Source organism: Toxoplasma gondii, chromosome VIII (assembly GCF_000006565.2).
Source record: "Toxoplasma gondii ME49 chromosome VIII, whole genome shotgun sequence".
In the NCBI taxonomy this organism is placed as follows: domain Eukaryota; phylum Apicomplexa; class Conoidasida; order Eucoccidiorida; family Sarcocystidae; genus Toxoplasma; species Toxoplasma gondii.
In genome coordinates, this window is record NC_031476.1 from 3,811,220 (window position 1) to 3,823,595 (window position 12,376).

General features: G+C 55.2%; 3 protein-coding genes across 3 annotated transcripts; 1 reads left to right on the forward strand and 2 right to left on the reverse strand.

Moving 5' to 3' along the window:
• The first annotated feature begins 362 nt into the window (after positions 1 to 362).
• Positions 363 to 2,815, forward strand: TGME49_272660 (hypothetical protein). The gene is made up of 3 exons (XM_002365857.2): positions 363 to 441; positions 933 to 1,464; positions 1,747 to 2,815. Exons 1-3 carry the CDS (start codon positions 373 to 375, stop codon positions 1,920 to 1,922), a joined length of 777 nt encoding a protein of 258 aa, XP_002365898.1. The 5' UTR covers positions 363 to 372; the 3' UTR covers positions 1,923 to 2,815.
• A 1,274-nt stretch (positions 2,816 to 4,089) lies between these two features.
• On the reverse strand, positions 4,090 to 9,701 carry TGME49_272650 (3'5'-cyclic nucleotide phosphodiesterase domain-containing protein; the record flags this gene model as incomplete). Its single annotated transcript, XM_018781672.1, has 4 exons — positions 4,090 to 5,028; positions 5,492 to 5,816; positions 6,437 to 6,633; positions 7,278 to 9,701. The coding sequence occupies 4 exons, from the start codon at positions 9,699 to 9,701 to the stop codon at positions 4,090 to 4,092; spliced, it is 3,885 nt and encodes a 1,294-aa protein (XP_018636708.1).
• Positions 9,702 to 9,709: 8 nt separating this feature from the next.
• TGME49_272645 (hypothetical protein) lies at positions 9,710 to 10,676 on the reverse strand (the record flags this gene model as incomplete). The annotated part of the gene is made up of 2 exons (XM_018781671.1): positions 9,710 to 9,813; positions 10,493 to 10,676. 2 exons carry the CDS (start codon positions 10,674 to 10,676, stop codon positions 9,710 to 9,712), a joined length of 288 nt encoding a protein of 95 aa, XP_018636707.1.
• Positions 10,677 to 12,376: the final 1,700 nt, after the last annotated feature.

Sequence of the window (12,376 nt, forward strand, 5' to 3'; positions counted from 1 at the left end):
CTTTCTTCTCTGCGTCTTTTCTCGGAATCCCACTTGCACACGGCGTACAGACACACGAGCAGCGGTGGCGCCTCTCGTGTGTCTGTCTCCCCCAGTGACTTCTTGTCTGTTCTCGCCGTTGCTGTCGCCGGAAAACGCGCAAACGAAGGGGAGTGCAGGGTGACTGAAAGACTAAAAATAAGCTTAAATAAAAGTGCCACTGCCTCCACGTTGTGTGTGGGCAGCATCGCAGAAAGCCTGTGGACAGAGGAGTTCTCCGAGAAAAACGCAAGGCGTCGAAGAAAGAAGACATTTTCGCCAATCGCGTTGTCCGTCAACGTGAACACCGAAGAAGGCAGCGCTTGGCCATTCGAGGTGAAGGCTTCAGACACCATGCAGACGCTGAAGCTCTCGAGGGCGCTGATGCCCCTGACTGTTGTGGCTTTTTTTCTGCTTTCCTTTGTAAGCTGAGAGTCACAAGAAATGCACAAAAATGAAGGCGAGGCTTGCTCCACATCGCACACTGTTATATCTGCACCACGCGCTTCGACCCTTCGTCTTTTTTCTCCGCAGATGAACGAGTCAGCTCGTGTAACTGTATTTACAGAGACAACCGCTTACCTCAGGCATCCCCCCCATAGAGGCATGTAAATGCATATATATATATATATATATATATATATATATATATATATATATATATATATATGTGTATCACCATACGTATGAACCTGTGAGCGTATTTTCGTGAGTTTCGAGAGCATATCCGGAAACATCTTTTCGTGATGAGTGTGTGTAGGTAGTCGCACCGTCTGTGTCTCGAGGTTCCTTTGTTCCAGTGCTGCTTGTGGAGGTCGACCTCTGAACCGCGCCCAAGGCCAGTGGCTTTTCTGACTTTCTCCAACTCTCGGTGTCTCTGACTGTGTCTGGGTTCGGGTGTACGAACACTGCAGTCTGTCGCGAGCTGCAGGCAAGGTACGTCGCCGCGCGCTGGGACTGCGGGGGACGGAGAGACCTGCACAGAGACTCCCGTAATCAGTTTTCTCCCCGTTTCCGGACCGGAGCACCCGGCAGGAGGCTCGCAGAGAGACGACGCTGCGCTCGAAGCTGGGGCGCGAACGATTCCGAAGATTCACTTCGCTCACGGACGGGCGCGCGCGGCTCAAGAGAAGCCTCTTAAAGTGGAATTTCCTGCGACTCTGGGAACAGGCTACACCCTCGTCGTCTTGGACGTCTACCGCGGCCTCGACTTCCCTCTGAGTTTCAGGGATGAAATCCGACAGAAACTCGGAGGCAAAAGGGGGAGAGACGCTCCACTCACACCGGCGTCCGAGCAGAAGGAGGAGAAGCAAGAGGAGAAAGCGAAGACTGAAGGCGAGACATCGGGAGAAGATGGAGATATCGAAGACGTCCTCTTCCTCAAGGTTTTCGCGGAACCGACAAAGAAACACGGCGTTGTTGTGTCATCTCCTGAAAAGTCAATGCGTAGGACAAAAAAGAGGGAAGAAAGACACTCTGGTGTGTCCGGCACTCTGGCTTCCAGCCCCGCATCCTTTTTCCTTCTTCATTCCTCGAGTTCTTTTTAACTCGTTTGCTCAGCATTTCAATCTTCTTTTTTACTCGCTTCCCCTCACCTGAACTCCTCCTTTTCTCTGCGTTCCCGATCTCGCTTTCCTCCTCCCTCCGCTGAACTGTTCCTGCAGAGTTGGTTCCTTTCCTTTGCCTGCCACTTCCGCTCTCGGCTTCTTTTCTCCGCGTGCTTTTCAGGCTCCACGCCGTCCACAGTGGAGACTGCGAGAGGAAAGATGCGTCGAGAGAGTTACTACGAAAGCGAAATTTCTTCCGAGGTGCCGGGAGACTTTGCGGTCGCCTTCGCCCTTGTGCGTCCGTGGAAGCTCAGCGATCAGCCGCAGGTCTTCGTCGCTCTCGTACACTTCGACTGACTGGAAAACAACGAAGCTTGAGCTGTGCGGCAAAGCGCGAGCAACAGGCAGAGTTCGAGGGAGGGGAATGAGGAGGACGAAGACAACATGGCAGAGAGGTTCAGAAACGAGAGCAGATGAAGCTTAACAAAGCCGCCGGCGGAGAGAAGGACGAGAAAGCAGTGGTGGCGTCAGAGTCCGTGACATATGGAGATGATCAGTGGTTGAGATAAGTGAGAAACGTGAGTGGAGAAAGCGCAGGTGACGCTGCTGGGGTTCCGAAATGAAGACGTATGCCTGTGTCGTGTCTCAGTGCTTCTCGCTTTGACTTTTTTCTCTGCACCGCCGAAGAAGGTTGGTTCGTGGAGGCGTTTTGGTTCACCTCTCTCTGGCAATGGTTCACAAGGTCGCGCACAACTATGCCGGTTGACTTTTTTCTGCCCCAGTGTTACTCGTTCTTTCCGTCTGTTCCCGCGGTGCTCAGCGCCAACAGGGTTGCCTAGTTGTAAAAAATACCTTTTAAATCTCAGACGAGCGACTCAGTCAGCCACTGTTCGTCTTGCGGTTCACGCCCTCCCCCCCTGCCCCCCTCACCACAATCCAGGCCCGGTTGAGAACGCCGTGTTTCGCTGAGAAAGATTTCGTGATCCTTGTCGCCGTCCTGGAAGTCAGAGCATTCTGTCTTTGCTGCGTTTTTCTCTGATTGAACACGAGCTTGGCTGTTGCGACATGGCGGGTCGTCTGCAAGAAACGCAGACACCGAATTCCAGTCTGCTCTGTTCGCCGAAGGGACGGCAGTGGAGTGTCTCCTCTGTCAGTGTCTGTCTCGGGAGAGGAAACGCCAGACGCGACTTTGCTCCCTTCTTCTCAGTTGGAGCTGACAGCAAAGGAAACTATAAGCGCCTTTTGTTGCTTCTGGAGCATACTCTAGGACGCTTCTGCCGCAGCGAAAGGGAACGTGGGTGCCGAGAAACACTCAATCTAAAACGTAGGAGCTGGGCTCGTCGATTCTTTCCAGAAGCATCCCAGTGCTCAGATGCCCTTACGGCGACGACGGCATTCAAGCCCCAGTCGAGTGGCCCTCGATTCTCTACGCGTATGCGCACATATATATATATATATATATATATATATATACGCATACATATGTATGTATTTATATAAAAAAATACGTAGCTGTGTATTACGAGAATTGACATCCTGTTGCAACGAATATCACTTTGAGGCCGATGGTCGTGACATGTGGCTGGGGTCTTGGCGGTGCTCTCACGCTACAGATCCTCGAGCTGTACGTACACACGAGGCTGCATCGAGGGTCTGGTGTATTTTTTGTTCTGGTCCGACTTTTCGTCTCCAGAGTGAGTCGTTGTCTCAAGGAATATCATGCGCACCGGCAGAACTCACTCACAAAGTAAAAAAAAAAGCAAACTCGCAGTGTACCCTCACAAAAAAAGACCCTGTCGCTCTCTCTGCCCCGACAAGTTGGGGCGCTGTTGCACAATGACCGAGTAGCCGAAGGGAATCGAAGTCACCTTCGTCTCCGTATCTTTTTGTGAACCTGCGTTTCCTCTGAAAGCGCTGAACGAGGCATCAGAGGAGGAAACAGATCGAGGCGTCCAGAGACCTGAAGGTCTGCTCAGTCGTTCGCTTCACGTCAGACCTCTCGATATCTCCCTGAACCGACCTTGAACAGTTGACTATCGCCCAGGGAATTCAAGACTCCACTTGAAGTCGATCTCCTGCGCGTATGTTGGATTCTTCCACTTCGCCATTCCGGTTCCCTCTCTCTGGCGGTTGCTTCCTTCTTTCTCTTGGCATCTTGCCACACGTCTCCTCCTCGTTCCTAAGAGTCCTCTGTTCCTCCACGACCTCTTCTCCCTTGGCAACGCGACTTCGTCATCTTCCGCTGCTTCTCTTCAGTCCATTCTCTGATCCCTGAGTCCGCCAGAGCGCGACGTTTACGCAGCTTCTCTGCAAATGCGGACTTTTCAAATCTGCGCTGCAGGCCAGTCTTCTGGATGCGCGTCGCGCGGCGACCGGCACCACGCAGCGGAACTTGTGTGTGTCCAAAGACGAACCAGGAGACCTGGCCCAGCAAGTCCCGCACCTCTGTGAAGACTTCAAGACGCAGACGTCCTCTCTACCTCTTCCTCCCTCGAGTGTCATGGTTCATCTCCCTTCGTCTCTTTTACTTTGCGCTTGCCTGGTCGACTTCGTCTTGCGCCCCTTCCCACATCGAGATGTTCTGTCGCGCGCGCGTGACGACCGTCGCCTCGAATCGGTCGTCGGGCGCCACGGCCGCGAGGTGTTGCGCGAGAGGGAGGAACAGAAACTCGATGAAGTTTGCCTGACTCCTTGCCAGCTGACCCTGCTGGGTCCTGTCGCACAGCGGCGATACGGGGAGCCCAAGTCGGAGTTCTTCGTCGCCTTGCGCGAGGAACTCCTCCTTCAGTCTGGCCGACCAGAGTGTATGCGCCTCCCAGTCGAGTGCACAGTGCCCCAGATCCGCCACCTTGATCGCCAGGGAAAGAACGAGAGCTCGATCTTCCTCTCGGTCGACGAAGTTGAAGTCGGGATTCTCGCGGCGCGCCGCCACCCGCGTCAGAAACTCAAAGTGCAGACTCATATCTGTCGAGAGAATCAGCTCAATCGCCTTCTTGCGGACGTCTCTGTACTGCGTTACTGTCTTCCCGCGAAAAATGTTTGACTTGCGGTGCGAGAGTGTATAAAACGTCAAACACGCGTGGTAGTTCTCCAGAATCGACCGATCGTTGTACACCACAGAGAGTGTCGACGACGTCTGCACTAGGAACGCATTACTCCTCCCTGGATGTCCCGCGTCGTGGCCGAGAGCGGCGATAGCGAGAGAGAGGTACTGAGCAAACACAGGCTGAGAGGCGGCGGCGTCCCCCGGCGCGTTCTCCAGAGGCGCAAACAAGTCCAGAAAGTGACAAATCGAGAATGCCAAATGTGCGACAGAAGCCGCGTGGAGCTGGTTGTGGTACGGTGTGTCTATGTACAGACACTGGAGCGAGTAGAGGAAATCAAGGACAACTTCGCGCGAGCAGGTCAAGTATCCGGCAGCCAGCAAAGGAGCCAGGAGCTGATAGCCCACGTGGAGGAGAGCCTGGAAAAGACAAGAGAAAAGGCGGACAGGAAGAGAGGGGGAAAAAGGACAAAAAACGCCAAGTCGAAATCGATTGAGGAACCAATGAGAAGTGTCTGCCAAGGACCGGTGCCGACGAAATCGACGAACCTAGTTCAGGTCGAGCGAAGCGCATCACCGCTTCCGCCTGACCCACTTCTGTTTCTCCTTTCCTCATACCGTGTCAACCTAGGTCACCTGAAGTGAAGGCAAAGGATTCCGCTGGCCGACACAGTGCAGAAGAGACGCAAAAACAGTGCTTTTCTCGACGGTCTAGCTATTTCCATGCCCGCGTGTCAGTCCGTAGCATGCCCAGGTCAAACACACTCTAGGGTGGAGAGGCATCTTGCTCTTTTCTGTTTTCTCGAGAGGGTCTCCTCCCGGACACAGTTGCGAGACGTCAATACGTCTCTTTGTTTTCTTGCTTCTCTGCTGGACCTCTTACGTTTCCGTTGCATTCCTTGTCGAGTTTAAAAAGGTCGAGTGACCAGAGGATTCCAACGTGGCAAAGAAGCTCGTGCTCCACGAGTTGTGGAACTACCAGAAACCTCGCCTTCTTCTGCCGGTCGTCGGTAGCCTTCCTCTCCATCCCTCGCCTCTCCGCGTCTCTTCTCTCTGTCTCAGTGAGGTCCGGATCCCTCGCGATGGCCTCCCTTCGGTCCGACTCTCTGCTCGAGGTAGAAGAGACAGCTGCCGAGCAGGACGCTCGACGTTCCCTCGAAACTCCACCGCACGCTGGCCCGAGAGACAAGTCGAGAAGAACTCCTTTTCTGCTCGGCGAAGAAGGCGAGAGAGGAAAGCGATACGTCGCCGGATTGCCAATGCTCAGACAGCCTCCAGAGTGAGCTCTGAATATACGAAACCCAACTTGCGCCTCCACACAAATCAGAAAAGTCGTCTGCGATGCGCTGATGCAAGAACTCCGTGCTTCTCGGAAGTCCAGGAAGGTAAACATCGAATCCAACAGCGACTCACAGCCTTCGAAGATACATGGATATATATATATATATATATGCATATGTATATACATATATGTTTATATGCGTATATACAGGGCTAGTTGTTCGACAGCACAGACACACGTTTATAGATGTCGAAATGCAGAAATCAACGTACTATCCATTAGCGTATATGTACAAATGCATATGATATATATATATATATATAGAGAGAGAGAGAGAGAGATGTATTTGTATGCGCTTGTGCGGACACAGATGCAAATGTAAACAGATGGAGAAGTATGTACAGGTACATTTGCGATGCCCTCATGTGGTCATACGCCTCGGAACAGTCAATGAGACAGAAGCGTCGCAGCGCTGTGTACGGACACACAAGTCTCCACACCGCAAGACAGAGACGTCGGTTTTGTCACTGGGACATTGGCTTGTACCTTGGAGAGAGGCTGTCTCTCAGGAGAACTTGAGTGTCTCTGAACGTGGTTCCATCGAAGGCGTTTCTAGTTTCGAGCTGCAGGAGATCGCGAACGTCCGTCGGCAGCGCGTTCATATTGACTGCGTAGAAGTTTTCGGAGCTTGTCGCGATGTCTAGACACTGGACCCGGAGGGCATCCAGCTGAAACAAGACGTCCTGCAAAAGAAAAGGAAGCCACGAAAACGCGGATTTCTCACAGCGAAACAAGCGAATCGTTCTCCTGAATGCAGGACCTGATGAGACACGCCTCGCGTTTCATTGCCGCCTTTCTCTCCCTCTCTCTCTGTCTTCGGCCTCACCTTCTCGCCTCGTTCTTCGCGAACTTGAGCTCTCGCACTGGTGCATTTTCGTTTCTCTTTCTCCGCTTACCCCCGGTGCCATCTTCGCTCAAGTCTTTCCTCTCTCGCTGCTTTCTCTCTTCACACTTTCCGCGAGGAACACAGGTTTCTGCGTTCGCGAGCACGAATTGCGCTGCAGAGCAAGACGCGCTTGTGTCTCATTGTTTCTCTCACTCTCCCTTCTTACAATATCCTGCCTGAGGGCTCGCCGTCTCTCACTCTCTTCTGCTCATCTGGATCCGTCTCTTTCCACGCATTCCTCTTACTTCTCCTCGACATTCCCTCGCGACGCCTGTTTCCCCTTCAATCCCGATTTTTCAGTTTTCCGGCTCTTCGTTCCGCCCTGCTTCTTCTCCACCCATGTTGCAGCAAGTTCGGTTGCCTCTGTCGCTCTCGCAGAGCTGAGACACCCGGTGTCCACTTCCCCGCTTCAGTCGCGGCCCTCTTTTTCCTCTCGTTTACCGCGGCTTCGGGAGCGAGGTTCTGCAGTTCGTTCATGCAGGCGTCCATCTGCTTCAGGGTGTGGATGAGTCCGAAGACGGCGACTTTTCCATGGTGTTTGTCGGTTTGAGCGCGCTCCTGAAGCTCAGCGACCCGGGCCTTGGCCACCTCGAAGTGCAAAAAAACTCTTCTTCTCTCTGTCTCGAGGGTGAGCGCCGCGAGGTGGAGACTCCCGAGGACGAAGCCGCCGATCACGGCCTGTCCCCAGAGCGAGGCGATGAGGTACGCGGGGAGCGGCAGGAGGATCGAGTACACGAAGGCGAGCGAGAGAAGCAGCGACACGGCGCAGAGGTGCAGCCACTGAGAGATCCGGAGGCGGACGCAAAAGCCAAAGTCGAGGACGATCAGAAAGAAGGTCTGAATGATGAGCAACTCGGGGGTGAGCCCTGAGTGAACTTGGGCGCAACGGTCGGCGTCGGAACCTCCTTCTGCGGCTGCCTGCTCCGGAAAGAGCGAGGGTGGACAGGAGGAGATGCGCAGCGCCTGGAAGCACTCGGCGAGGGCGAGAGCAGAGAAATTCACTGCCGTCAGCACGCAGAGAATCTTTTCGATCCGGACGAATAATGCGCCGAAGACTGCGAAGAAGGCAAACACGAGAACCGAGGCCAGAGAAAGCAGCCAAAAGACCAGGCTCGCAACCACAAAGAACGCGTCCTTGCCACCGACGTCCTGCAGAGCCGAGTCAGCCGCGGAGACATCGAGCTGTGCGTCGTGCGCTGCGCCGGCCGCGACTGGACTCCGCGGCGGCGCCCGCGACGAGAAGAATACAAAGACCTTCCTGTCTGCTGACGGCGTCTGGACGAACTCCTGCAAGGCGTGGAGGACGAATGGTACGGTGTAGAGGAAAGAGACGATCACTACCGCGACGGCCACCGGGATTGTGCGGCGCCGGGAGAAGCGGAGGACGCCTTCTGTGTATCGTTTCTCGTCTTCGTCGCAGAACGTCTGGGCGGGGGCGACGGGCAGGCGTCTGACGACCCGGCAAAGCCAAGTCGCACAGCTGTTATTCTCGCAGCGGGAATCCGAGGTGGACTCAGCTCGGAGAGCCACGCTGCCGCGGACTCGGCTGTCACTCCACCTCGAGTCCTCGTCGCGAGTCCACCAACGCCTGGCAATCCACGACAGGCTTTCGTCTCGGCCCGAGAGCTCCGACTTCCGCCGATTGTCTCGGCCGAGGCTTCCGCTGCGTCCCTGAGGCTTCCCGCGGGACTTCGACCGCCGCCGCTCGCTGCCGCTCGCACTCGTCCGCGAGTCCGAGGACCGGAAGCCAGTCAAACTGCCGAGCGTCACGCGGAACTCCCGGAACGAAGAACTGCTGCTCTGCGACAGCGAGTGCCCGTGGAGCGGGAGCAGCCAGACCTGCTTGGCGGGCGTGAGGCTCGTATCTGTGCGAGCGGACGTCGTGTCGTCGTCGCTGCTCGGAAGCGACTGCTGCAGCGTCCGGATGCTCCCCAAGACCGGCGGGGAAACCGACGACGAGCTGCTCGTCGGGTGCGCGGAGCAGCCGTCGAGAAGCCTCGTCCACGCGTTCCCGCCGTCTCGCAGCGAAGAGCTGGACCGAACAGTGTCGAACGGCTGGCGGCTGAACAGCGACGGGGGTGTGGCGGAGCCCCGCGAGCATGCGTCTGTCTGCGGGAGCGCGGAGAAAGGCGCTGCGAACAGTCGCCGCCGGCGGTCGGCACCAACAGGAACTTCTGCAGCGCAGTGCGGCCCGACTGCCGCGGCAGCGGAGTCCACGGATACGCCCGGCGACGGAGCGGGAAGGAACGCCGCGCAGAGAGCCTCCGGCCGAGCAGCCACACACTGAGTTGCGGTGTCAGTGCCCTCGTGGTGGCCGCACGACCGCTCCACACTGACGGAAAGTTCTGCGGTCGAGCATTTGTTGGCGGCGTCCCTGCCTCGGATCTGTCGAGTTTCTTCGCGGACGCTGTCCCCGGAAGAAATCCAACTCCCTGCAGAAGCGGACGAACCAGCAGAACAAAGCGGCACAGTCCGCCGCGGACCGAGACCCAGACTCTCCGTCGGGACATACGCCTGGCTGGGCCTTTCGGGCGACTCTGCCAAAGTGTCCACCTCGACGCGGGATGCGCGAGGTTTTCTCGCGCAGGAACGATGTTCCTCTTGAGCAGACTCGGCAGCGAGGATTTCCGAAGCCTCTCTGGCTTCGAGACGGTGTCCTCGTTGACAACTCTCTTTCTCGAGTTCAGAAATGCTCCGGTCGCTCGCACCGTCAGTGCGTCCTTCGCTTGCTTGGCTGCGGGCATTTCCGAGGGCGTGCGACGCGGTTTGACACAGGGGGAGAACCGGGGACGGCATCCCAGGGTCCCCAACCCCAGGGCTTCCATTTGGAAAGCCGATTCTCATCGACTTCGACGAGGCATTCATCTTGCAGGTCACCACTGCGGATACTTGAGTTCGAGGTTGCTTTGCCACAGCGATAGTTTGAAATCGAACAAGACGGCCAACAGAGAAGACGATCTGCGAGGGCACAGGGAAGCTGAAAGCGCGATGCAGAGGAAGCCACACCACCACGAGGCGAATCGGAGGCGAGTTCGAATAAGGAAGATGCGAAGAGAGGAAGAAATGCACGGAACAGCGAAGGGAACGAACTGAGACACGGATCAATTGTAGCTAACCGCGGCAACGGGGCCGAAAACGGCCACCACAGGTACGAGGCACAAGCAGCCTCCACGAGTGGTGTCTGACGAGGAGAGAGAGGTAGGTTCATCACGAACCGAACGTAAGAGCGAGCGAACGGCAGATTCGAGAGATATGCGCACCGGAAAAGCGAGAGGGGAAGACAACCGAACCAGGCTCGAGACGCGAAGTCGAGGCAGAAAGACCTGGAGCGACGAACCAGTGGGAGGTCCTATTGCCGTTCAGAACGAAGTGACACTTTTCGAATAGGCGCTCTCGACATGAACGAGTGCTGTCGGACCTTTTCGTCCGTGTCTTGATGACTTCTCCGGTCAAATATCGGAGAATCCTCACTCTAGGCAAAAGCGGGCTCCCCCACGACTGACACGGAACGCGTTGTAGTGTTCTGCGTGAAGGTGGCCGCCGGGTTTGACATGGAAGGACCAGAAAGCCTGGGAAAACTCAGATCTTTTCTTCTCCAACATGCCTGACTTTTTTTCCTTCGGCGAACTTGCCTCTGCGCTCTCGAGCTCACTCACCTGTTGCTTGCGATTGACGCACGCGCATCTCTAGATCGTAGACTGTGGAGTCGACAATTTGACGGGTTCGTGCGGTTTTTCGCGAGTGAAGCGCGCGGACCAGCACATAAAACCCAACGAATTGTGAATTGAGGGAATCTCGCCTTGAAAAACGAGTTTTCTGTGCCTCCGGATTCAGCTGCATGTGGTCCACCGGGTGGCACGAATTGGCATAGCTGCAAGACACGTGGGTTTCGACACGGCAATTTGCGGCCGTGGCGCAGCGAGTCTTGCGATTAACATTTTCTCCGAAACAGATTCCTTAGAGGATGTCCGTTCCAGTACTGTCAGGAGAAGGCAGAAGCCGTCAAAAGAACAGCACCCGGAAAGCAGGGCCTCCGTCTTGCAGGGTACGTCACGGTCTGCGACGCTCAGCTCATCAAGAGCGAAGATCGAAGGAGTTTCGAGACAGCGCTGGGCAGCGAGAGCGGGGAAGTGACGGTGCTCGCGCGTTTGCCAGCGTTTGCGGTCGATCTTCGCAGAAAACGACAGATTCTCCAAAGAAAGCGCCCCGACCCAACAACTCACCGAATATCCAGTCTCTGCACTAAGTTTCTTCATGGTCTGCAGAGACGTCCACATCCGAGGAGGAAGTGGCTTTTCATAAAGGCCCAATCTTTGCTCCTGGGGCTTGCCTCATTTGACACGTTCGTCGTTTCCTCCCAAGTGGCGAGTCGCGGCCGAAGAAATGTCTATTTGATTGTTGCAGGCTGCCTATATGACTTTGCGTCGATTCAGTCAAAGATGCATTTGCGAGCTGCTGTGTCAGTACCCGTGAGCTTTGATGTCCAGCGTCGTGTAAAGTATGTCTTCTGCCGGCGGCACAGCGGCGACAGCCAAGTCGAGCGATAACTTCCTGGAGGTCCATGCTCCCTTTTGCACTGAGGAGAACCACGAAAAGCGACTCGGCGAACGATTTCAACGCGACTGAGAGTTTAAAATTCAACTGGTGAAGAAGACAAATGTCAGATTTCGTGTCGCGCTTGACGCCTTCGACGCTCAGCCGTTCTGAATTTTGCATCTCAACGGAGATGTGTCTGGCCATACGTACATTTACATATTGATAGTTGCAGGTAGAAGACGCTGTAATGGCAGGCGTTCTGTCAATCCTTGTTGATATTTAACCACAGCGTTTTCGCTCCTTCTTTTGAGCAAAGAAGTGGCTGTGATCGAACGAGAGCCCAAGCCGTCCCGCGAGCGCTAAGTCGTCGCGTGGTGGATCTGAAAGCAAAAGTTTCTGGCGAGTGCTTGGATTTTCAAAAATCACTTCAGCATATTTCTCACAAAGAAAAAGTGCAGCGTCTTTGCCTGCATGAAACGCTTGAATTCTGAGAACTCGTGCAGAAGCTAGCGAAAACCTCGTTCCCTCCGGGAAAAGGGATAGAGAGTATACTCGAGAGAAGAGCGTCGTTTTTTCAAAAGGCAGAGTTTCCTCTTTCCTTGCTCCTGCCCGGCAGAAAGAAAGGAGAGAAGCAAGGAAACACAAGATCAGCATTTTTCTGCAGTTTGCCACGCAGTTTCCCTCGGAGGCTCTCAGCGCCCCTGTCGCTGGTCGTCTGTCTGCCTCCTCCACGTGTGCTCGTCCCCCTTCCTCCCGTTTTTTGCCGTGACTGTGTTCGTTTCCGACCTGCTCTCCAGGGAACTCTTTCTTTCCACGCTTCAGTACTCTCCGTTTGTGTCCACCTTTTGCTGTCTAGACGCCGAAAAGCTGCTTGCCGTCGAAAGCGGAAGGCGACGAAAGACTCCCGAGTCACAGAACGGGCAAGCCTCCAAGAAGGTCCCCTCAAAAATCTTCTGACACTCCACAGACACGTTTCCGGATCCAAGTACCACCCGACGTTCTGA